Consider the following 27,103-nt stretch of genomic DNA (forward strand, 5'->3'; position numbering starts at 1 on the left):
CCAAAAAAGAATTTTTCCCACTTTGCAACTTTGTTCTCCAAAAAGCAATACAATTAGGCTTGCTATTTCCACAATAAAATTGTTTTTAATTTTCACAAACATTAGAAGAAATTTGTCCAGCAATAGGTCTGAATGGCTACCCTAAAATTTGTACCAATTGTTGCTGGAAGTCGTCTGTTAACACAAAAAACCAGCAAAAGAGAGCAATTCGAGAGAGACATTTTGACAGTTCTTTCACTAAGAGTTTGCCAATTCTTGCTGGACAAATTTCTTCTAGCAAACATTTGCAAGTCTTCTTCTTCCTGAAAACAATCAATCATGTGTTTATAATTTTTCATTGATTTATGTTTGTGAACAATTAATAAAACAATAAAAAACAATTTTATTGCGGAAATATCAAGTCTAATTGTATTATTTTTTTGTAGAACAAAGTTGCGAGGTGGAAAAATTCATTTTTGGATCATTTTATTTTTTTATTTTTAATAAAATACACATTTTTGCTTCCATTGGTTCTTTCATTGGCCGACAAATTGTTCTGTTTTGGCAAGTCAGCTGATTGCTTGCTGGTTTTTGCTGGGAAGGTGTCTGTTTACTTTTTATAATTTTCTAGCAAAAGAGAATAAAAATTCTTTACTCTCTGAGAAAGTTCTTGCTGGACAATTCTTGCTGGAAAAGTAACCAGACAGACGTAATAATTTGCAAACTCTCAGTGAAAGAACTGTCAAAATGTCTCTATCGAATCGCTCTCTTTTGCTGACTTTTTGCGTTAACAGACGACTTCCAGCAACAATTGGTACAAGTTGATAAAAATGTTGGGGTAACCAGACAGACTTAATATTTGTTGCGTTGTTGGCAAACTAAACCTAACAGTCAAATTGAATACAAGAACAAATCAATACATAACGAATTAGAAAGAAATATGCAAATTAAAAGCAAAGACAATAAGCATTACATTGATTGCTGGAATTACAAAACAACATTGCACCAAAAGCAGGTACAAAATCATACGATGATTGCAGAATTATTTGTTGTTGTATTGTCTGCCCTTTTCTATTACCATTCATATTTGATATGCATATAACAAATTGTCTCAAATTATAAATTGGGCAGCAATCATAGGGTTATTAAATAAGTGTTGCAATTATTTCATTTATAATAACATTATGAATAAAATTAATTCATTTATGTTACAAAACATCGACATTCGTAAGGGCAGCCGGTTATGGTTGGTTATACGATCGTTCCGAAAAGTAATTATGGACTCGGACCATCTTGTCTTGTCGCAGCAAAGGTACGTAACCGATTAAATGTAGCAAGCAAATATAGTACGAACAGACACGGCACGGAAGTTAGACATCGGTAAACCGCAAGCACAGCAAATAGCCACAGCAGATTCTACTCAACTGGTCAAATTGCTTAATGAATGCACTCCTCGTCCCGATAACATATCAGCACAATTGCAAAATATTGCCCACTCCATGCAAACAGCCGCAAAATCCATACTTGCATACCAGAGACCTCCACCAAGGAATCCATGGTATGACCAGGAGTGTCGTGCTGCTACCGAAGAGAAAAATTAGCATTTGGGCAATCTCGTTCCTTTTGCGGTTCGATCTTTTCCGTTCCGTTCCGCAAAAGGAACTAGGTCGTTCAGTTAGTTCCATAGTTCCTTTTAGTACCAACCTTTATATGTATACCCACACTCACACTCGTTCACTCAGCTCATATCGTTCGTGCTTCTTCTTCATCTAAACAATAGAAAAACAATTTTATTGTTGAAAAAGTAAATTGCTTTTGGCTTTCCTGATGGTAGATTACAACTATTTAAAAAAAAAAACATTTACAATCAGCACGTTTTGCAAATTAAAAAATACCCCAATTGCTTTTTACTGACTGTTTATACATTTTTTGAGTTCGGCCAAGATCAGTTTAGTAAGAAATGAAAAACTAAATGACGCTATGTTATTTCTTATTCACTAATAAAAGAGAGAGACAACTGATGTTACATAAACTGATGAAACTATGAGCTTGTGAAACCGAATGAACAATATGAGCAAAAAGAATGGGAGAAAAACGAACAAGGGAACAAAAGGAACTAGCTGAACCGCATAGTCGGACCTAGTACCAGTCCTTTTGTGGAACAGTTCCTTTGAACTAGTTCGTTTCGGAACGACACAACTCTAAGAAAAATGCGGCATATAGGGCTACTCTACCATCAATAGCAACGCGTAGCGCACGAGAGAGGTATCGGGAGAAAAGAAGGGAGGAGAAACGTCTTTTCCGCAGGAAAGAGAGAGAGATGTCAGTATTGGGGATTTTTCCCCAAATTGGGGAATTTTTATTTGAAATGGGGAAAAAATTTCGACTTGGGAATTGGCAAAATGTTGAGGAAATCTGAAAAATATTTGGGGATTTTTGGGGAATTTCTTTTTTGACTAATTACTTCAGAATATCTGATTTTTTTTTTTTAATTTCAGTACGTCAATAGTAGAAGAGCACGCGTGACGCACAAATAACATGCATCATATACTTACTGGTCGCAGCAGTAATAATTTATGACAGATTTGAAGTGTTATCATGCGGTTCGACCACTGACAGCGTACTAGAACAGTGGGTTGAATTGAAATAACATTTTCCATAATTTCTACTGCTGAAGGGGACTTAACTGCAGAAATGATTTCTGGATTGATGGGCAATGAGAAATTAAACTTTATTTAACATTCATGGTTCCAATTATAAAAGAGATAAATATGCTTAAGCCCGTTATTATATCCTTTTTGTAGTTAAATGTTGGCCGATATCGGACAGATTACCCGTTTTTTATTCCTACAAGTTTGCTTTAATAATAAGTGTCAGACAAATTAAAAGGACCTTTGTGTTCCTTCTAAAATTTAAAGTGTGCCAAAAACAAGAAACATTTGAGAGCAAATTCAAATCAACCAATCCGATTTGAGTAAATTTGATGTATACAGTCTGTTTTGCTTGAAATAGAATGGAAGATCTAATAAAAGATCCCTGGTAATGCGAACTTTATTCCTTATTTTTCTTAGAGTAAGGTATAACATAGCTCAAACGTCAAATGAAATCTCATCTGGATTTCATTTGACGTTTAACCTATGGATTTGACAGTTGAAATCGAGTGGATTTCGTAAATGTAAACTAAGCATAAGAACGGGCCTTAATCTAAGTTTTCAAACCGATGCACATTGCTAATATGCATTTTTCCCTGTACACTCGAATATTGAAACCATTTATAAAAAATTTAAATAGATATTGAAAAAAATAGTGGAATCGATCGAAAACGACTCGGCAAATTTCCCATGAGGAGCCATGGACCTAGGCTTTAATTTTGACTTGTACTTTTTTGAGTAAACAATTATTAAAGTTAAAAAGACCAGTGCTGAATATCTTAAACGCTGTTAATACAAATGCTGAAACCGATGCCTAGAAATATGCAATTTCTTAAACTTACAAGCAAATTTATCCCAATATTTGCAGAAATTCACTGGGTCAACACAATTTTAGCTCTATACGGACCATTTTAGAACCAGTTGTCAACACAAAAATCTCCACGGATGTTTACAAATCGCAATGGAGAAAGTTATAAATCGTAAATTGGAGATGGTATTAAATATGCTTTCCGTTCCAACAAGTAATTCTTAAGTAGAAAGAATCTTCTATTTTGAACCATATTCAGAAATAAAATGCAGCACGAGTTACTATAATAAATAATCAATTTTCTAACAACTCCATTTATTGTAGAAATTTTGACCCACCTAAAAAAATGTTACAACTCATTCATTATAAAAATGTGTATAAGTCCAATGAGACTAATGATTCTGAATCATTTGAAAGTGAAGTTTTCAATATCGTTAATTTAATTAATATATAGGTGTATAGAATACTTTCCAAGTTTAATGATATGAATTTCAATAGTAAAATAAAACTACTTTTTGTAATTATTTGTTAAAAAATGTTTGGGGATTTTTTTGAGGAAATTCAATAAAATCTGGGGAATTTTGGGGAAAAGTTTTGGACAAGTTGGGGAAAAGAGGCTAAAAAATACTGGCAACGCTGAGCGGGAGTGTGGACAAATCGTGATATACAGGAGGCAGAATGAAGTCCGAAAATTCTACCAAAGAGTGAAACATCAAACTGATGGCTTTAGCACTGGCACATCCTCCTGTAGAGACCAGCAAGGTAATTTGGTAACTGATACAGATAGTGTGCTAATGATATGGAAAGAGCATTTTGCCAAACTGTTGGTATCCAGTTGTAGCGAAGTCGACGAAGATACCACAGATCCAATCCTAGAGGATGGTATTGAATGTATACCACCCGGACACTCTACTCAACTGGTCGAATGATGTCTTTGGTACAGGCACATCCCCCTGTAGAGACGAGCATGGTAATCTGGTAACAGGTTATGGGGAGAGGATTTTTCCAAACTGTGGGTGTCCACTACTAGAGAAGGCGACGAAGATACCACAGATCCATAAGGTGAAGACAACAATAAACTGACTGAAGAATAATAAGGATGCAGGGGTCGATGGCTTACCAGCCGAGCTGTTCAAGACCGGAGATAACACGATAATAAGGTATAAGCATCAACTAGTTAGTAGACTGTTTGCTCAAGTTATTGCCTATAAGATATTGTCCGAAATATTGTGTGAACGCCTCAAACCTAGGGATACGTCCTACAAAGCAAAAGTCGACTATTCGACCTTTTGATTTGTACTTAGATCTCAAAAATGGATCTTTCGATTTTTACTCAGAACTCGAGCAAAAAATTAAATAAAACTCGTTTTATTGTCATAAAATTCATCTGACCAAGAAAAGTCCAAAAAAAAATCAAAACTGATAAAAGTGAAAAGTCGACTTTTCGATTTTATTCCCAAAAAGAAATGTTCGCCATAGATTAAGTTTGAGGTATGGCATGATGAAATTTTTGATTGTCACATCTAAATGCTTGAGAAAATGGCTTCATATCTCTGTTAACGTTATCATAATCTTTGTTTATTTTGCTATTCAAAAATCTAAAAGTCAAAACAGAAATCGATCTTTCGATTTCGACTGAAAAATAGGTCTGTTGTACAAATTTTTACTGAATGCTGTTCGATAACAAAATTACCAAGCAAAAGAGAGCGAGTTTGGAGAAATTTTTGGAGATTTTTGTTACTGAGAACTTTGAAAATTTGTCCCACAAAATTTGCAAGTCTGATCAGCTGACTTTTAATCACCTGTTCAATGTAAACAACTCGAAATGTTAACTTTTTTGACCAATGGAAATTTCACAATTGCAAATTTTTTTAGATTCTAAAGCGTTGTGGATATGACTAAAGCATTAAATAAGTAAACTGCAATTTTAAAATTTATGTTTTTGTTCCGTTTGGTTTAAAATATCAAAAGGAACAAAAACAAATTTTATACATTTTCGGAAACAGCTGTATTTCTTGCAAAATGCTGTTCGATAACTTTCTGCAATTTTTCTTGCTTGAGAGAGTAAAATTCACAGAGAGAGGTTGCTGGAACTGACTGAGTAATTATTGCTGGGAAAGTTATTGTACACACCTACTGTACAATCGCCAAGTCAACAATTAATGGACAAACTCCAAAATCGATCACAAGATAATCGATTATGCGATTTTCCCTCCAGACAAAAGTAGACTACTATTTTTAGACTTTTGACTGCAAAAAGTCGATTAATTGAAATTCGACTTACCTATGCCTAGACCATGGCGGAATAAGAAGGTGTTACATCGATAACAATAATCGAACTACTTGCCACACCAAGCGTTAAAATTTGTTCACAATAACGCATTACTGTGAATTGCATGTTTACCTTTTGTATGTAATTTTATTCACAATAATTAATTTTGACACCTAGTGTGATAATCAGTTGTTTTTGCCGTTGTACCTGTATTATTGTGCCATGGCCTAGACTCTATTAGTGAAATTTATGGTTGTGTTTATTTTTATAACTGTAGGGTGTTTAGAATAGAAGTTAATCAATCGTCCAGATGCAGTTGGTTTTTGGTACAAATCTAAATCTGTAAATCCATAGGTCGCTGGTTCAGATCCGGCTCTAAGGACCACAAAATGTTGAGAAAGGAGAAGACACCAACCGGACGGTTCGAATGCTATTTCGATTCTCTTTGTTTGGTATCTTCAACTCTTGTCTTAAACTCTTCCATTATCAAATCAATGGAAAATGTGAAAATCTGTTCAAAGTATTTTGAACATGCTCACCGCTCGCCAAAGGATCACAAATACAACTTTTGTTTAAACATAAAACAGATCGATCCTTTGCGAAGCATTTTAAGACACTCTAATATTCTTATACAAAACTAAAGCAATGTGAGCGCTACTTATATTAATAATAAACTAAAATTAACTAGTAGTAAAATACATATAAATGGGAAAAATACAAGATATGTATAAATAAAACAACTTTGCAGCAACTTCTATGTGATGGCTCCTAACACCTTTTGCAGCCATTCTACTATCGGTCCTCTCATCCATCGATGTTTGACTTTCTTTCCAGTTATATCGTGTTGCTGCCCGGGATCTCCAATCACTTGCACTTCTTCAGCCACAGCAATCTTCACTAGAGTTGGGCAATATAGTTCCTGGAGCGGATCGATCTTTCTAGTTCCTTTTGCCAAAAGGAACTAGTTCCTTAATATAGTTCCATAGTTCCAAATAGTTCCGAGAGCGATATAGTTCAATGCATCTTTCTCGTTCCATGTTCTTTTTATTTCCTTCATTCCAAATAGTTCCGGGACCGTTAAAGTTCAATGCATCTTTCTCGTTCCTCGTTCTTTTTATTTCCTTAATTCCAAATAGTTCCGAGAATGAAGTAGTTTAACGCATCTTTCTCTTTCTTTTTGTTTTCATTTTTTGGTGGATGAATTGACACAAAAATAAATAAATTGCAGCAATGAAACGAGGATGTAATTTACATTTATTTAACAATGTGGCCGCATCTGAATGATGAAGGAACCAAACGTGAAAGATCGAAGAAAGAAAATGAATTATATAAATGAAAGGAATTATATGCACGGCTGGAACTATATGAACTAAAGGAACTATATAAATGAAAGAGCAGGATATAGTTCCAATAGTTCCTTGTCCGGAATAGTTCTTTGGAACTAGTTCGTTCCGGAACTACACAACTCTAATCTTCACCTCAATTGTGGCGTCAGAATCATTGATCATATTACCACAATGCATCTTAACATCGGCAGGTGGCGTCTTCTTCGGTGGACCAAAAGTTGTCATCATCGAATTCGAAAATGAATGAGGAAACCCCAAATGTCTTCTAAAATGAGAGAATTTATAAATCGCAAAAGACTTAATTATACCCTTGCTGCTTCCTTTGACCGGAGCTCGTCCTGCATCTCTCTTTACACTGCGAAATTGATTACTTTTGTGATTCTCAACTGTCTTCCCCTGGGAAGTTTCCTGCACTTCTTCGTTTGTATGTTCGCTTTTCATCAGTGGACTGTATGTTTTACTTAATTCCAATTTAGATTCCTCCAATAGCTTTTGTTGTAGCACAGCTATTTGTTCAGCTTTTCGTTCTTCCCCCAAAGTCCTGCGATTACCTCATGAACTATTATAGCTCTTGCCTCATGATTCATAGGTTTAAATACTTCAGGCTTCTGCAGACATTCTGCATTATTTGTTAGTTGCCCGGCCAAGCATTTATTTTCCAAAGGCTGCGATTTAACTTCTACTTCCCCAACCATGGGATAAACATAATGTTCATTTATATTTGTCACCGACGTTGATTCTTCCTTTAGTCGCTCTGTCCATTGCTCCTCTTTCAAACGTTGTTCTGACTGAACTTCTTGTTCAACTTTGAGTTCTTTTTCTTCTTCGATGACCTTGTTTTCTTCGCCAATTCCATAATTTTCAAGTGGACTGTTCATTAAGAAATTCCCTCTGAGGTGAGGGCTTGCCGGGGCCAACAAAACTTTCTTGGATGATGTCACAATACAATTTAACTCCATCAATTTCAGTCACCTTTGGAAATAAGTGATTTAGCTCCATATATATTTCCTTTAATGTGGAAATCCATCCTTCAGCTTCATATGTTGTAATATTCTCCAATTTATTTGACACATCGTCGCAATTGTCTAGCAAAATGTCAGCTTTCCGGAAAAAACATTTTCAGATTCGTCTTTTTTCCTTCTACGGGTTCAGCAAATACCCAAGTTTCAGAGATGTTGAAGTAGGGGTAGTCGAATCTACGGGAACGCGCTAAAATTTTATAAATTTTCTCCATTAGAGGGTCGCAAACTTCATTTGCCTTTTCCATATTCGATTTCAAATATTCAGCACTAATCTTGTTCTCGAACTCCTGAAGTATATCCATATCATCTTCTATAATGTCCAACCAATCTTCAAGTTGGGTTATTTTATAGACGGACAATCTTTTCAATAAATGAGAACATGTTGCGATGAGCACCTCGGCTTTTCGAGCAAACCGCCAACATTGTTCTTTCAACTCCAGTTCCTGGAGCCTCTTCTCAAAACCTTCAATGCTAAAATCCAGTTTTGAGGCCATTTTAATATATATATTTTCTATACTTTCACTTTATGCCGTTGTCCAAGCCACGACATACGCTTTACCGATCCACTTTATAGGACCCACTTTTATTCGGACAGAAAATATTCAAAATTGCTAAAGTATTTTTTTATGCCAAATACTTCCATTCGCCAGTTCTATTGAGTCTCTTACCGCTGGTGGGAGAAAACTCAATATTGCGAAGGACCAAAATTTTGAGAAGAAAAAACACCAACCGGACGTTTCGAATGCTATTTCGATTCTCTTTGTTTGGTATCTTAAACTCTTCCATAACAAATCAATGGAAAATGTGAAAATCTCTTCAAAGTATTTTGAACAGTTATAGCGCTGCCTTGTCGAGTTATCACAGCGTCTAAATATGGGAGTCTATTGTTTTTCTTCTAGTTCATATGTGAACTGCATGTTTTAGTGAAATGAGTTTAAAGCTTTTGAAATATTTTCGATATCTGTTTTCTTCGCTATACAGAAAATGTTATCCACGCCATTAAGACGCCATCAGACCATCTGCTTTTTCACATGTATGTTGTCACTTTGTGTATACTAATATACAGACCAGCAGATGTCATACATGTGAAAAAGCAAATGATCTGATGGCGACTTTAGTAGTTTCGGTTTCGTCGTCAATTTTTTCATCGTAGTGCAATGTGTAAGTGTAATTTAATTATATTAAATTTAATTGACTTTAATATATTTTATGGAAAACCAATACTCGGGAAATATACGCCCTGAAAATTTATATTCTCCATACTTCACCCATAATGGCCAGAAAGTTCCAAAAACCCCGACCAAGTGGTGGATTGTGGTGATGAAGGATTGTGGATTTAAGACTGCGTCGATTGGATCTGTTAGTTGAATAATAAGGTACAGTCTTTATGATACTTCAAAAACTTCGTTTTTCATCTACGAAAATGCTATTTCTGTCACTAACTTTAATGCTTGTTAGAGGGGGAACATTTCTCTGAAGGCTGGCATCCTTAAGCAATATTTAGTTTTAACAAAGTTCAAATGGAAAGATAATTACGAAGTCTAAACCAACATTTTAAATGTCCAAGGGTTAAAATCTTAAATCTACGTTGAAGGATGGCGGTCTATGGGCCTTATGCAGCCGATCAAAATTGATATGGGATTCATTACTGTTGAGTGATTTGAAAAGTTGCTGTTAATTTGTATTCAAATGGGTACCATGTTGAATCTAAGGTAAACATCAATGCTGGTTTGTGCATCGTCACCTGAAATCCCCTAAGACGTAACCCTCAACTTAACCATTTGAGGGTTACGTCTTTAGGCATTTTAAGGTGACGGTATGCAAGCCATATATTCTCCTCTTATCTCAGATTGCCCAGTATAAGTTTTTCAATTATATTCGGAAAAAGGGAAATTCTGTCTTGCAATGTCATATTTTTATGATTCTTTCCCTTAGAGACATATAACGGCTTCATTTCTTAACATATTTAGAAACTAGGCATTAGTATGGGTAATAATGTTGGGTATCGTTTTTTAATGCATGATAAGCGGTAAATAAAGCGGAATAAATTCTTAGCTTTCTAAAATTGTTCTTGTTTCAATGCACTTGAATTGTTATTGAAAGGCAGCGATGTCGAACAGGGTTTGTCCACCATTTACCCAACTATTGCCAAATCAAACAATTTTTTATTTTTATCATTTTTTTCAACATTTCGACAATAGAGTTGAAGAAAATGTTTTATTATGACTTCCCATCAAATTTAGGGAATTTTGATGAGTAAAGAAAGCTACAATAAACTGTCAATTAACCCACAAGCTGCCAAGTAAAGTGGCCAGTCATTTTATAATGGAAAATGTCAATCAGAACAAAATCCTTTTATGTCCTCAGCAACAACTATAAAAAGGAACAAATAGCTTTAAAGTTCCGCAGTATTTCTTTAAACATTGGACAACATCATCTTTCGACAACAATGGCATTTTGGTTGGACTTTCTCAATCCCCAAGACACCTATGCGGCTGAAAAAACTTTGCTCTTCGTAACTTTCGTATTGGGTTTAACACCATTGCGTATTGCCGGTCCATATGGTAACCGACGAATGTACATATCACGGCTGGGCTTCGCCATTACCATGCTACAGGGCACATTATTTGCCTATTGTTTCCTGCACTCCTTCCTTTTGGAGGAATCTATTGTGGGATTCTTCTTCAAAACGGAAATTTCAAAAGTTGGCGACATTCTACAGAAATTTATTGGCCTCACCGGAATGTTAGTTCTCTTCGGCATGAGTCTACTCAATAGTCGTGATTTGGTTGCAATGTATACCACAGCAGCTGTGATTGATGGACGTTTTCGGAATTTGGGTGTTGAATTTAATTTTCGTTATATTCTTACAATTCGTAACATAAAATTGCTGATGATGTCCGCTGTGTGTGGCAGCTATATGGCCAGTTGTATGTGGATCCTGTTTCATAATCAAATATGGCCATCATTTCAAGCGGTAGGAGCATTTTTTCTACCGAATGTTTTTATTATGAGTGTCGTGGTGTTGAATGTTTCGTTTGCAATGCGTTTCGGGCAACATTTTGATTTACTCAATCGGGTAAGTTGGAAGAAAAACTGATTGTAATATTAGGATTTTAGGAGCACCCATTAGCCGCTTTAAATTCGTATTTTTTAAGCTTCTTAGCCGCTATAAGCGTGCATTTTATAAAGCTTCTTAGGAGAACCAACTAGCCGCTAAAGATAGATTTTTAAAGATTTTTATCAACACCTTTTGGCACCATAAACGTGGATTTTTTAAATATTTTTAACAGAACCCATTGACCATAATAAAAGTGTATTTTTTAAAGATTTTTAGCAGCACCCAATGACCACAGTAAACGTGGATTTTTTAAAGATTTTTAGGAGCATCCCATTAGCCGCTTTAAACTGTTAAGGATTTTTAGAAGCACCTTTTCACTGCCATAAATGTGGATTTTTTAAAGATTTTTAGAAGCACCCTTTGACTGCCCTAAACATGGATTTTTTTAAGATTTTTAGAAGCACCCTTTGACTGCCCTAAACATGGATTTTTTAAGATTTTAGAAGCAGTTTTTGACTGCCCTAAACATGGACTTTTTAGGATTTTAGAAGCTCAATTTGATTGCCCTAAACGTGGATTTTTAAGAGAACTCTAGGACTGCAATAAAAGTGGATTTTTTTTGAAGATTTTTAAGAGCACTCTTGGACTACCATGAACGTGGATTTTTTAAGGATTTTTAGGAGCACTCTTGGACTGCCATAAACGTGGATTTTTTAACGATTTTTAAGAGCACTCTTGGACTGCCATAAACGTGGATTTTTTAAGGATTTTTAGGAGCACTCTTGGACTGCCATAAACGTGGATTTTTTAATGATTTTTAGAAGCACCCTTGGACTGCCATAAACGTGGATTTTTTAAAGATTTTTAGAAGCACCCTTGGACTGCCATAAACTTGGATTTTTTAATGATTTTTAGAAGCACCCTTAGACTGTCTCAATTTCACATTCAACAAGGAGTTATTTACACGTATATCCAATTAATTAAACATTCTGTATCCCTGATATTATCACCCTCTATTGCATTGAAGCTATTAAAATGGCATTAGAAGTACTCTTAACTGCCTCTGTACGACATTTCGTTAATATAACAACCTGCAATTCATTTCAGTTTAGTTACAACTATCAAAGCGTGCAAAATGTCGTCGGCATTCGTTTTACCCAAAAGTTTACAAATATTTTTTGAAGATATACAAAATCCCAGCGATATTTATGGCTGTCTACGGATACTCTCCGCAGTCACCTTCATGGCAGGTGTTCTACCGTTGGAATTTCGTTCTACACCCAGGCGTCACTTAAAACCAACAATTGTCGCCTTTTGTTATACTATTCTTGTTTGCGTATTCTTCTTTTGCATATTCCTCTATATTAAGATCACTGGACACTCGGTAGTGAAATTTTTCCACGTGTCCGGTGCATCTCGATTTACGGATAATATGCGTAAATTTAATGGCATTTTTGGCCTCTTGCTTACCTTATTCCTGGGACTTTGACGTCGTAAGGTGTTTGTCAAGCTTCTGGAAAAAATGGACAATTTGGAATTCCATTTATCCCATTTGGGAGTACACTTCCTTCTGCGCAACAATGCATTTTGGATTAATTTGAGGATTATTTTACTCAGTTGTGCTAATTTGGCATTCATTGTTTATAGTTCGACAATCTTTGCATCCAATGGGGTTTCGGTTTCTTTATGGACTTGGACTTCATTCTATTCACCGCTTTTAATAGTCAGCTGCATTGTATTGTTGTTTAGAGCTGTGGTGCAAAATTTGTCGATGTACTTTAAAGCGTTTAATAAGGTAACTCAAAAAACTCAAAAATTGACACATAAATGGATTTTTTAAGAGCATCAATTGGCCACAATTAACGTGGGTTTTTTAAGGATGTTTATAATTTCTCATGAACCATAGTAAACGTGGATTTTTTAAAATATTTTTGGGACTTCTCATTGGTCACAATCATAGTGGAATTTTAAGATTTTTTGGAGCACCCATTAATCAACATAAACTTAGATTTTTTAAAGAATTTTAGCAGCACCCATTCAACACCATATTCGTGAATTTTTTAAAAAATTTCAGCAGCCCCCTTTGGCCAACATAAACGTGGATTTTTTAAAGAATTTTAGCAGCACCCTTTGGCCAACATAAACGTGGATTTTTTAAAGAATTTTAGCAGCACCCCTTGGCCAACATATTCGTAGAATTTTTAAAGAATTTTAGCAGCACTCTTTCAACACCCTAAACGTGGATTTTTTAAAGAATTTTAGCAGCACCCTTTGGCCAACATAATCGTGGATTTTTTAAAGAATTTTAGCAGCACCCTTTCAACACCCTAAACGTGGATTTTTTAAAGAATTTTAGCAGCACCCTTTGGCCAACATAATCGTGGATTTTTTAAAGAGTTTTAGCAGCACCCTTTGGCCAACATAAACGTGGAATTTTTAAAGAATTTTAGCAGCACCCTTTGGCCAACATAATCGTGGATTTTTTAAAGAATTTTAGCAGCACCCTTTGGCCAACATAATCGTGGATTTTTTAAAGAGTTTTAGCAGCACCCTTTGGCCAACATAAACGTGGAATTTTTAAAGAATTTTAGCAGCGCCCTTTGGCCAACATAATCGTGGATTTTTTAAAGAATTTTAGCAGCACCCTTTGGCCAACATAATCGTGGATTTTTTAAAGAATTTTAGCAGCACCCTTTGGCCAACATAAACGTGTATTTTTTAAAGAATTTTAGCAGCACCCTTTGGCCAACATAAACGTGAATTTTTTATAGAATTTTAGCAGCACCCTTTGGCCAACATAAACGTGTATTTTTTAAAGAATTTTAGCAGCACCCTTTGGCCAACATAAACGTGGATTTTTTAAAAAAGAATTTTAGCAGCACCCTTTGGCCAACATAAACGTGAAATTTTTAAAGAATTTTAGCAGCACCCTTTGGCCAACATAAACGTGGATTTTTTAAAGAATTTTAGCAGCACCCATTCAACACCATAAAAGTGGATTTTTTTAAAGAATTTTAGCAGCACCCATTCAACACCATAAAAGTGGATTTTTTTAAAGAATTTTAGCAGCACCCTTTGGCCAACATAAACGTGGATTTTTTAAAGAATTTTAGCAGCACCCTTTGGCCAACATAAACGTGAAATTTTTAAAGAATTTTAGCAGCACCCTTTGGCCAACATAAACGTGAAATTTTTAAAGAATTTTAGCAGCACCCTTTGGCGAACATAAGCGTGGATTTTTTATAGAATTTTAGCAGCACCCTTTGGCCAACATAAGCGTGGATTTTTTATAGAATTTTAGCAGCACCCTTTGGCCAACATAAACGTGGATTTTTTAAAGAATTTTAGCAGCACCCTTTGGCCAACATAAACGTGAAATTTTTAAAGAATTTTAGCAGCACCCTTTGGCCAACATAAACGTGAAATTTTTAAAGAATTTTAGCAGCACCCTTTGGCGAACATAAGCGTGGATTTTTTATAGAATTTTAGCAGCACCCTTTGGCCAACATAAGCGTGGATTTTTTATAGAATTTTAGCAGCACCCTTTGGCCAACATAAACGTGGATTTTTTAAAGAATTTTAGCAGCACCCTTTGGCCAACATAAACGTGAAATGTTTAAAGAATTTTAGCAGCACCCTTTGGCCAACATAAACGTGGATTTTTTAAAGAATTTTAGCAGCACCCATTCAACACCATAAAAGTGGATTTTTTAAAGAATTTTAGCAGCACCCTTTGGCCAACATAAACGTGGATTTTTTAAAGAATTTTAGCAGCACCCTTTGGCCAACATAAACGTGGAATTTTTATAGAATTTTAGCAGCACTCTTTGGCCAACATAAACGTAGATTTTTTATAGAATTTTAGCAGCACCCTTTGGCCAACATAAACGTGTATTTTTTAAAGAATTTTAGCAGCACCCTTTGGCCAACATAAACGTGTATTTTTTAAAGAATTTTAGCAGCACCCATTCAACACCACAAAAGTGGATTTTTTAAAGAATTTTAGCAGCACCCTTTGGCCAACATAAGCGTGGATTTTTTATAGAATTTTAGCAGCACCCTTTGGCCAACATAAACGTGGATTTTTTAAAGAATTTTAGCAGCACCCTTTGGCCAACATAAACGTGAAATTTTTAAAGAATTTTAGCAGCACCCTTTGGCCAACATAAACGTGGATTTTTTAAAGAATTTTAGCAGCACCCATTCAACACCATAAAAGTGGATTTTTTAAAGAATTTTAGCAGCACCCTTTGGCCAACATAAACGTGGAATTTTTAAAGAATTTTAGCAGCACCCTTTGGCCAACATAAACGTGGATTTTTTAAAGAATTTTAGCAGCACCCTTTGGCCAACATAAACGTGGATTTTTTAAAGAATTTTAGCAGCACCTTTGGCCAACATAAACGTGGATTTTCTAAAGAATTTTAGCAGCATCCTTTGGCCAACATAAACGTGGATTTTTTAAAGAATTTTAGCAGCACCCTTTAGCCAACATAAGCGTGGATTTTTTAAAGAATTTTAGCAGCACCCTTTGGCCAACATAAACGTGGATTTTTTAAAGAATTTTAGCAGCACCCTTTGGCCAACATAAACGTGGATTTTTTAAAGAATTTTAGCAGCACCTTTTGGCCAACATAAACGTGGAATTTTTAAAGAATATTAGCAGCACCCTTTGGCCAACATAAACGTGGATTTTTTAAAGAATTTTAGCAGCACCCTTTGGCCAACATAAACGTGGATTTTTTAAAGAATTTTAGCAGCACCTTTTGGCCAACATAAACGTGGAATTTTTAAAGAATATTAGCAGCACCCTTTGGCCAACATAAACGTGGATTTTTTAAAGAATTTTAGCAGCACCCTTTGGCCAACATAAACGTGGATTTTTTAAAGAATTTTAGCAGCACCTTTTGGCCAACATAAACGTGGAATTTTTAAAGAATATTAGCAGCACCCTTTGGCCAACATAAACGTGGATTTTTTAAAGAATTTTAGCAGCACCCTTTGGCCAACATAAACGTGGATTTTTTAAAGAATTTTAGCAGCACCTTTTGGCCAACATAAACGTGGAATTTTTAAAGAATATTAGCAGCACCCTTTGGCCAACATAAACGTGGATTTTTTAAAGAATTTTAGCAGCACCCTTTGGCCAACATAAACGTGGATTTTTTAAAGAATTTTAGCAGCACCCTTTGGCCAACATAAACGTGGATTTTTTAAAGAATTTTATCAGCACCCTTTGGCCAACATAAACGTGGATTTTTTAAAGAATATTAGCAACACCCTTTGGCCAACATAAACGTGGATTTTTTAAAGAATTTTAGCAGCCCCTTTTGGCCAACATAAACGTGGAATTTTTAAAGAATATTAGCAGCACCCTTTGGCCAACATAAACGTGGATTTTTTAAAGAATTTTAGCAGCACCCTTTGGCCAACATAAACGTGGATTTTTTAAAGAATTTTAGCAGCACCCTTTGGCCAACATAAACGTGGATTTTTTAAAGAATTTTAGCAGCACCTTTTGGCCAACATAAACGTGGAATTTTTAAAGAGTTTTAGCAGCACCCTTTGGCCAACATAAACGTGGATTTTTTAAAGAATTTTAGCAGCACCCTTTGGCCAACATAAACGTGGATTTTTTAAAGAATTTTAGCAGCACCTTTTGGCCAACATAAACGTGGAATTTTTAAAGAATATTAGCAGCACCCTTTGGCCAACATAAACGTGGATTTTTTAAAGAATTTTAGCAGCACCCTTTGGCCAACATAAACGTGGATTTTTTAAAGAATTTTAGCAGCACCTTTTGGCCAACATAAACGTGGAATTTTTAAAGAATATTAGCAGCACCCTTTGGCCAACATAAACGTGGAATTTTTAAAGAATATTAGCAGCACCCTTTGGCCAACATAAACGTGGAATTTTTAAAGAATTTTAGCAGCACCCTTTGGCCAACATAAACGTGGATTTTTTAAAGAATTTTATCAGCACCCTTTGGCCAACATAAACGTGGATTTTTTAAAGAATATTAGCAACACCCTTTGGCCAACATAAACGTGGAATTTTTAAAGAATTTTAGCAGCACCCTTTGGCCAACATAAACGTGGATTTTTTAAAGAATTTTAGCAGCACCTTTTGGCCAACATAAACGTGGAATTTTTAAAGAATATTAGCAGCACCCTTTGGCCAACATAAACGTGGAATTTTTAAAGAATTTTAGCAGCACCTTTTGGCCAACATAAACGTGGATTTTTTAAAGAATTTTAGCAGCACCTTTTGGCCAACATAAACGTGGAATTTTTAAAGAATATTAGCAGCACCCTTTGGCCAACATAAACGTGGAATTTTTAAAGAATTTTAGCAGCACCCTTTGGCCAACATAAACGTGGATTTTTTAAAGAATTTTAGCAGCACCTTTTGGCCAACATAAACGTGGAATTTTTAAAGAATATTAGCAGCACCCTTTGGCCAACATAAACGTGGAATTTTTAAAGAATTTTAGCAGCACCTTTTGGCCAACATAAACGTGGATTTTTTAAAGAATTTTAGCAGCACCTTTTGGCCAACATAAACGTGGAATTTTTAAAGAATATTAGCAGCACCCTTTGGCCAACATAAACGTGGAATTTTTAAAGAATTTTAGCAGCACCCTTTGACCAACATAAACGTGGAATTTTTAAAGAATTTTAGCAGCACCCTTTGGCCAACATAAACGTGGAATTTTTAAAGAATTTTAGCAGCACCCTTTGGCCAACATAAACGTGGAATTTTTAAAGAATTTTAGCAGCACCCTTTCAACACCATAAACGTGAATTTTTTAAAGAATTTTAGCAGCACCCTTTCAACACCATAAACGTGGATTTTTTAAAGAATTTTAGCAGCACCCTTTCAACACCCTAAACGTGGATTTTTTAAAGAATTTTAGCAGCACCCTTTCAACACCCTAAACGTGGATGTTTTAAAGAATTTTAGCAGCACCAATTCAACACGCTAAACGTGGATTTTTAACGATTTTTAGAAGCACTCTTTGACTGTCATAAACGTGGATTTTTAAAAGATTTTTAGAAGCACCCTTTGGCTGCCATAAACTTGGATTTTTTAACGATTTTTAGAAGCACTCTTGGACTGCCTTAAAGTTGGATTTTTTAGGGATTTTAGGAGCACTCATGGACTGCCATAAATGTGGATTTTTTAAGGATTTTTAGGAGCACTCATGGACTGCCATAGACATGGATTTTTTAACAATTTTTAGAAGCACCATTTGATTGCCATAAACGTGGATTTTTTAAGTATTTTTAGGAGCACTCATGCACTGTCATAGACATGGATTTTTTAACAATTTTTAGAAGCACCATTTGATTGCCATAAACCTGGATTTTTTAAGTATTTTTAGGAGCACTCATTGACTGCCATAAGACGTGGATTTTTTTAACAATTTTTAGAAGCACGTGGATTTTTTAAAGATTTTTAGGATCACTCTTGGACTGCCATAAACTTGGATTTTTTAAAGATTTTTAAGAGCACCCTAGGACTGCCATAAACGTGGACTTTTTAAAGATTTTTAAGAGCACCCTTATACTGCCGTAAACTTGGATTTTTTAAAGATTTTTAAGAGCACCCTTAGACTGCCATAAACGTGGATTTTTTAAAGATTTTTAAGACCACACTTAGACTAACTTAAACGTGGATTTTTTAAAGATTTTTAGGAGAACCTTTGGACTAGTTTTTTCAAGATTTTTAAGAGCAGCCATGGACTACCTCAAATGCCCTAGTAACTTTCTACTCAACAGCCACTTGTAACTCCCTTTGACAATTTGATTTTGTGGAGTACATAGAAATTAGTTTCAATGTGCCTATAAAAAATGTAAGTAAATTTGTGAACAATCGCCCACTCAATTTCACATTCAACAAGCAGTTATTTACACCAATTAATTAAATATTCTGTATCCCTGATGTTATCACCCTCTAATGCATTAAAGCTATTAAAATGGCATTAGAAGTACTCTTAACTGCCTCTGTACGACATTTCGTTAATATAACAACCTGCAATTCATTTCAGTTTAGTTACAACTATCAAAGCGTGCAAAATGTCGTCGGCATTCGTTTTACCCAAAAGTTTACAAATATTTTTTGAAGATATACAAAATCCCAGCGATATTTATGGCTGTCTACGGATACTCTCCGCAGTCACCTTCATGGCGGGTGTTCTACCGTTGGAATTTCGTTCTACACCCAGGCGTCACTTAAAGCCAACAATTGTCTCCTATTGTTATGTCATTCTTGTTTCCGTATTCTTCTCTTGCATATTCCTCTATATTAAGATCACTGGACACTCGGTAGTGAAATTTTTCCAAGTGTCCGGTGTATCTCGATTTGCGGATAATATGCGTAAATTTAATGGCATGTTTGGCCTCTTGCTTACCTTATTCCTGGGACTTTGACGTCGTAAGGTGTTTGCCAAGCTTCTGGAAAAAATGGACAATTTGGAATTCCATTTATCCCATTTGGGAGTACATTTCCTTCTGCGCAACAATGCATTTTGGATTAATTTGAGGATTATTCTACTCAGTTGTGCTAATTTGGCATTCATTGTTTATGGTTCGACAATTTTTGCATCCAATGGGGTTTCGGTTTCTTTATGGACATGGACTTCATTCTATTCACCGCTTTTAATTGTCAGCTGCATTGTATTGTTGTTTAGAGCTGTGGTGCAAAATTTGGCGATGTACTTTAAAGCGTTTAATAAGGTAACTCAAAAAACTCAAACAACACATTCAAGTATATTACTTGTCATTAACCATAATAAACGTGGTTTTTAAACAATTTTTGGGAGTTCTCGTTGGCCACAATAACAGTGTATATTTAAGATTTTTTGGAGCACCCTTTGGCTAACATAAACGCGGATTTTATAACAAATTTTAGCAGCACCCTTCGGACAGCGCCCTTTGGCCAACATAAACGGGGATTTTTTAAAGAACTTTAGCAGCACCATTTGGCCAACATAAACGTGGATTTTTTAAAGAATTTTAGCAGCACCCTTTGGCCAACATAAACGTGGATTTTTTAAAGAATTTTAGCAGCACCTTTTGGCCAAAATAAACGTGGATTTTTTAAAGAATTTTAGCAGCACCTTTTGGCCAAAATAAACGTGGATTTTTTAAAGAATTTTAGCAGCACCTTTTGGCCAAAATAAACGTGGATTTTTTAAAGAATTTTAGCAGCACCTTTTGGACAAAATAAACGTGGATTTTTTAAAGAATTTTAGCAGCACCTTTTGGCCAAAATAAACGTGGATTTTTTAAAGAATTTTAGCAGCAACCTTTGGCCAACATAAACGTGGATTTTTTAAAGACATTTAGCAGCACCCTTTGGCCAACATAAACGTGGATTTTTTAAAGAAATTTAGCAGCACCCTTTGGCCACAATAAACGTGGATTTTTTAAAGACATTTAGCAGCACCCTTTGGCCACAATAAACGTGGATTTTTTAAAAAATTTTAGCAGCAACCTTTGGATTTTTTAAAAATTTTTAGCAGCAACCTTTGGCCACAATAAACGTGGATTTTTTAAAGAATTTTAGTAGCAACCTTTGGCCACAATAAACGTGGATTTTTTAAAAAATTTTAGCAGCAACCTTTGGCCACAATAAACGTGGATTTTTTAAAGAATTTTAGCAGCAACCTTTGGCCACAATAAACGTGGATTTTTTAAAGAATTTTAGTAGCAACCTTTGGCCACAATAAACGTGGATTTTTTAAAAATTTTTAGCAGCAACCTTTGGCCACAATAAACGTGGATTTTTTAAAGAATTTTAGTAGCAACCTTTGGCCACAATAAACGTGGATTTTTTAAAGAATTTTAGTAGCAACCTTTGGCCACAATAAACGTGGATTTTTTAAAAAATTTTAGCAGCAACTTTTGGCCACAATAAACGTGGATTTTTTAAAAATTTTTAGCAGCAACCTTTGGCCACAATAAACGTGGATTTTTTTAAAGAATTTTAGCAGCAACCTTTGGCCACAATAAACGTGGATTTTTTAAAGAATTTTAGCAGCAACCTTTGGCCACAATAAACATGGATTTTTTAAAGAATTTTAGCAGCAACTTTTGGCCACAATAAACGTGGATTTTTTAAAGAATTTTAGCAGCAACTTTTGGCCACAATAAACGTGGATTTTTTAAAGACATTTAGCAGCACCCTTTGGCCAACATAAACGTGGATTTTTTAAAGAATTTTAGCAGCAGCCTTTGGCCAACATAAACGTGGTTTTTTTTAAAGAATTTTAGCAGCACCCTTTGGCCAACATAAAAGCGGATTTTTTAAAGAATTTTAGCAGCACCTTTGACCAACATAAACGCGAATTTTTTAAAGAATTTTAGCAGCACCCTTTGGCCAACATAAACGTGGTTTTTTAAAGAATTTTAGCAGCACCCTTTGGCCAACATAAACGTGGATTTTTTTAAAGAATTTTAGCAGCACCCTTTGGCCAACATAAACGTGGATTTTTTTAAAGAATTTTAGCAGCACCCTTTGGCCAACATAAACGTGGATTTTTTTAAAGAATTTTAGCAGCACCCTTTGGCCAACATAAACGTGGATTTTTTTAAAGAATTTTAGCAGCACCCTTTGGCCAACATAAACGTGGATTTTTTTAAAGAATTTTAGCAGCACCCTTTGGCCAACATAAACGTGGATTTTTTTAAAGAATTTTAGCAGCACCCTTTGGCCAACATAAACGTGGATTTTTTTAAAGAATTTTAGCAGCACCCTTTGGTCATAACTTACTTCCCTGCAAAAGTTTCCAATAATAAAAATAAATGCAATTACCAATTTATTGTTCCACAATTAAAGTCAACGTTAAATAAAATATTTACTCAGAGTTCAGAGTACCTGTCAAAAGCGATAAAAACAATATAAATAACAAATGTCACATTCATAAAACTAAAACCGACAACAACAATAACTGTTAACAACTGTGTATTCAATTAATTAATTAAGCATTGATGGTGGATGGGTGATACCATCATCGCCATAATGTATGATCATTAAAAATAATAGGATACGACCGGTTAAAAGTGGACAACTCCTACACTGACCTGAGAAAGTTATTTAGTTTTAATTAAAACTTCCCCGCGCAATAAGTCCAACATTCACGCCAAACATGTTACATTCGCTACGAATATTCCTACACGATTTGTATAGACCGGGAGATGTCTACGCCTGTTATCGTTTAATGTTCCTGCTTGCCTTCGTAATTGGTGTGGTACCCTTCGAATTTAAACTGCAACCAAGACGGCATTTGAAGAATACAATTTTCGGATATGGAAACGCTTTGCTACGCATACTTTTCCTTATTTTGGTTTTCGGTTATGTCATGGGGCACGAACAATCGTTGCTAAGTCATTTCTTTGAAACGGAGGTTTCCCGTTTGACAGATTCATTGCAAAAATTCAATGGCATGTCATGTATTCTGGTGATATTGGTATATAGTTTGATCCGAAGTAAATACTTGAGACGTCTAATAGAACAATATGAATGGTTGGAGTTGCGATTCTCACGTTTGGGAGTTCGCTTCTTACAGAGGAAATGTGCATTTCGGATAAATTTGAGGATGCTATTGATGATCGGTGCAAATATTGGTTTTATTTTATATGGATCAGTGGGAGTATTTTTGAGGAATGGTGTTTCGGTACCACCGATGACAAATGTGTCATTTTATTCACCTTATGTGGTGGTTAGCAGTGTGTTTGTTCTATTCAGTTCGGTATTGGATAAATTGGTAGTCTATTTGAGGGTGAATAACAAGGTAATTACTAAATCTAAAAAACAAATTCTTCCAAAAAATGAGGGGTCAATGGATGCACCCAGAAATTAAAAAAAAAAAAATCACAAAAAATTAACCAGAATAATGGTGCACAAAAGCTTCTGCTTAAAATTTCTAGTTGAATGGGTGCTACTAAAATTCTTTAAAAAATCCACGTTTATTGAGGCCAAAGAGTGCTGCTAAAATTCTTTAAAAAATCCACGTTTATTGAGGCCAAAGAGTGCTGCTAAAATTCTTTAAAAAATCCACGTTTATTGAGGCCAAAGAGTGCTGCTAAAATTCTTTAAAAAATCCACGTTTATTGAGGCCAAAGAGTGCTGCTAAAATTCTTTAAAAAATCCACGTTTATTGAGGCCAAAGAGTGCTGCTAAAATTCTTTAAAAAATCCACGTTTATTGAGGCCAAAGAGTGCTGCTAAAATTCTTTAAAAAATCCACGTTTATTGAGGCCAAAGAGTGCTGCTAAAATTCTTTAAAAAATCCACGTTTATTGAGGCCAAAGAGTGCTGCTAAAATTCTTTAAAAAATCCACGTTTATCGAGGCCAAAGAGTGCTGCTAAAATTCTTTAAAAAATCCACGTTTATTGAGGCCAAAGAGTGCTGCTAAAATTCTTTAAAAAATCCACGTTTATTGAGGCCAAAGAGTGCTGCTAAAATTCTTTAAAAAATCCACGTTTATTGAGGCCAAAGAGTGCTGCTAAAATTCTTTAAAAAATCCACGTTTATTGAGGCCAAAGAGTGCTGCTAAAATTCTTTAAAAAATCCACGTTTATCGAGGCCAAAGAGTGCTGCTAAAATTCTTTAAAAAATCCACGTTTATTTAGGCCAAAGAGTGCTGCTAAAATTCTTTAAAAAATCCACGTTTATTGAGACCAAAGAGTGCTGCTAAAATTCTTTAAAAAATCCACGTTTATTGAGGCCAAAGAGTGCTGCTAAAATTCTTTAAAAAATCCACGTTTATTGAGGCCAAAGAGTGCTGCTAAAATTCTTTAAAAAATCCACGTTTATTGAGGCCAAAGAGTGCTGCTAAAATTCTTTAAAAAATCCACGTTTATTGAGACCAAAGAGTGCTGCTAAAATTCTTTAAAATATCCACGTTTATTGAGACCAAAGAGTGCTGCTAAAATTCTTTAAAAAATCCACGTTTATTGAGACCAAAGAGTGCTGCTAAAATTCTTTAAAAAATCCACGTTTATTGAGACCAAAGAGTGCTGCTAAAATTCTTTAAAAAATCCACGTTTATTGAGACCAAAGAGTGCTGCTAAAATTCTTTAAAAAATCCACGTTTATTGAGGCCAAAGAGTGCTGCTAAAATTCTTTAAAAAAAACCACGTTTATTGAGGCCAAAGAGTGCTGCTAAAATTCTTTAAAAAATCCACGTTTATTGAGACCAAAGAGTGCTGCTAAAATTCTTTAAAAAATCCACGTTTATTGAGACCAAAGAGTGCTGCTAAAATTCTTTAAAAAATCCACGTTTATTGAGACCAAAGAGTGCTGCTAAAATTCTTTAAAAAATCCACGTTTATTGAGGCCAAAGAGTGCTGCTAAAATTCTTTAAAAAATCCACGTTTATTGAGGCCAAAGAGTGCTGCTAAAATTCTTTAAAAAAAACCACGTTTATTGAGGCCAAAGAGTGCTGCTAAAATTCTTTAAAAAATCCACGTTTATTGAGACCAAAGAGTGCTGCTAAAATTCTTTAAAAAATCCACGTTTATTGAGACCAAAGAGTGCTGCTAAAATTCTTTAAAAAATCCACGTTTATTGAGACCAAAGAGTGCTGCTAAAATTCTTTAAAAAATCCACGTTTATTGAGGCCAAAGAGTGCTGCTAAAATTCTTTAAAAAAAACCACGTTTATTGAGGCCAAAGAGTGCTGCTAAAATTCTTTAAAAAATCCACGTTTATTGAGACCAAAGAGTGCTGCTAAAATTCTTTAAAAAATCCACGTTTATTGAGACCAAAGAGTGCTGCTAAAATTCTTTAAAAAATCCACGTTTATTGAGGCCAAAGAGTGCTGCTAAAATTCTTTAAAATATCCACGTTTATTGAGGACAAAGAGTGCTGCTAAAATTCTTTAAAATATCCACGTTTGTTGAGGCCAAAGGGTGCTGCTAAAATTCTTTAAAAAATCCACGTTTATTGAGGCCAAAGAGTGCTGCTAAAATTCTTTAAAAAATCCACGTTTATTGAGGCCAAAGAGTGCTGCTAAAATTCTTTAAAAAATCCACGTTTATTGAGGCCAAAGAGTGCTGCTAAAATTCTCTAAAAAATCCACGTTTATCGAGGCCAAAGAGTGCCGCTAAAATTCTTTAAAAAATCCACGTTTATTGAGGCCAAAGAGTGCTGCTAAAATTCTTTAAAAAATCCACGTTTATTGAGACCAAAGAGTGCTGCTAAAATTCTTTAAAATATCCACGTTTATTGAGACCAAAGAGTGCTGCTAAAATTCTTTAAAAAATCCACGTTTATTGAGACCAAAGTGTGCTGCTAAAATTCTTTAAAAAATCCACGTTTATTGAGACCAAAGTGTGCTGCTAAAATTCTTTAAAATATCCACGATTATTGAGGCCAAAGGGTGCTGCTAAAATTCTTTAAAATATCCACGTTTATTGAGGCCAAAAAGTGCTGCTAAAATTCTTTAAAAAATCCACGTTTATTGAGGCTAAAGAGTGCTGCTAAAATTCTTTAAAAAATCCACGTTTATTGAGACCAAAGAGTGCTGCTAAAATTCTTTAAAAAATCCACGTTTATTGAAGCCAAAGAGTGCTGCTAAAATTCTTTAAAAAATCCACGTTTATTGAGGCTAAAGAGTGCTGCTAAAATTCTTTAAAAAATCCATGTTTATTGAGGCCAAAGAGTGCTGCTAAAATTCTTTAAAAAGTCCACGTTTATTGAGGCCAAAGAGTGCTGCTAAAATTCTTTAAAAAATCCACGTTTATTGAGGCCAAAGAGTGCTGCTAAAATTCTTTAAAAAATCCACGTTTATTGAGGCCAAAGAGTGCTGCTAAAATTCTTTAAAAAATCCACGTTTATTGAGACCAAAGAGTGCTGCTAAAATTCTTTAAAAAATCCACGTTTATTGAAGCCAAAGAGTGCTGCTAAAATTCTTTAAAAAATCCACGTTTATTGAGGCTAAAGAGTGCTGCTAAAATTCTTTAAAAAATCCATGTTTATTGAGGCCAAAGAGTGCTGCTAAAATTCTTTAAAAAGTCCACGTTTATTGAGGCCAAAGAGTGCTGCTAAAATTCTTTAAAAAATCCACGTTTATTGAGACCAAAGAGTGCTGCTAAAATTCTTTAAAAAATCCACGTTTATTGAGACCAAAGAGTGCTGCTAAAATTCTTTAAAAAATCCACGTTTATTGAGGCCAAAGAGTGCTGCTAAAATTCTTTAAAAAAAACCACGTTTATTGAGGCCAAAGAGTGCTGCTAAAATTCTTTAAAAAATCCACGTTTATTGAGACCAAAGAGTGCTGCTAAAATTCTTTAAAAAATCCACGTTTATTGAGACCAAAGAGTGCTGCTAAAATTCTTTAAAAAATCCACGTTTATTGAGGCCAAAGAGTGCTGCTAAAATTCTTTAAAATATCCACGTTTATTGAGGACAAAGAGTGCTGCTAAAATTCTTTAAAATATCCACGTTTGTTGGGGCCAAAGGGTGCTGCTAAAATTCTTTAAAAAATCCACGTTTATTGAGGCCAAAGAGTGCTGCTAAAATTCTTTAAAAAATCCACGTTTATTGAGGCCAAAGAGTGCTGCTAAAATTCTTTAAAAAATCCACGTTTATTGAGGCCAAAGAGTGCTGCTAAAATTCTTTAAAAAATCCACGTTTATCGAGGCCAAAGAGTGCCGCTAAAATTCTTTAAAAAATCCACGTTTATTGAGGCCAAAGAGTGCTGCTAAAATTCTTTAAAAAATCCACGTTTATTGAGACCAAAGAGTGCTGCTAAAATTCTTTAAAATATCCACGTTTATTGAGACCAAAGAGTGCTGCTAAAATTCTTTAAAAAATCCACGTTTATTGAGACCAAAGTGTGCTGCTAAAATTCTTTAAAAAATCCACGTTTGTTGAGGCCAAAGGGTGCTGCTAAAATTCTTTAAAATATCCACGATTATTGAGGCCAAAGAGTGCTGCTAAAATTCTTTAAA

The 27,103-nt window shown here is 34.9% G+C and overlaps 1 protein-coding gene across 6 annotated transcripts in view; it reads left to right on the forward strand.

Annotated features, from left to right (window-relative positions):
* Nucleotides 1-27,103, forward strand: part of LOC141395484 (putative gustatory receptor 28b) — a 49,844-nt gene that overhangs the window by 16,621 nt on the left and 6,120 nt on the right. Inside the window, exon 1 of one of the 6 annotated variants that reach the window (XM_073971457.1) lies at nt 10,373-11,157. The exons of 2 other annotated variants lie outside the window; for them this stretch is intronic. In XM_073971457.1, the coding sequence (XP_073827558.1) occupies nt 10,411-11,157 (747 nt within the window). In that variant the 5' untranslated portion in view covers nt 10,373-10,410. Of the gene's footprint in view, nt 1-10,372; nt 11,158-12,244; nt 12,935-19,190; nt 19,881-27,103 lie in introns of those variants that run through there. 3 more of the 6 variants (XM_073971459.1, XM_073971463.1, XM_073971461.1) reach the window with 3 other exon arrangements.

This window comes from Musca autumnalis, unplaced genomic scaffold, assembly GCF_047663935.1.
Source record: "Musca autumnalis isolate F117 unplaced genomic scaffold, ASM4766393v1 scaffold_2, whole genome shotgun sequence".
In the NCBI taxonomy this organism is placed as follows: Eukaryota; Metazoa; Arthropoda; class Insecta; order Diptera; family Muscidae; genus Musca; species Musca autumnalis.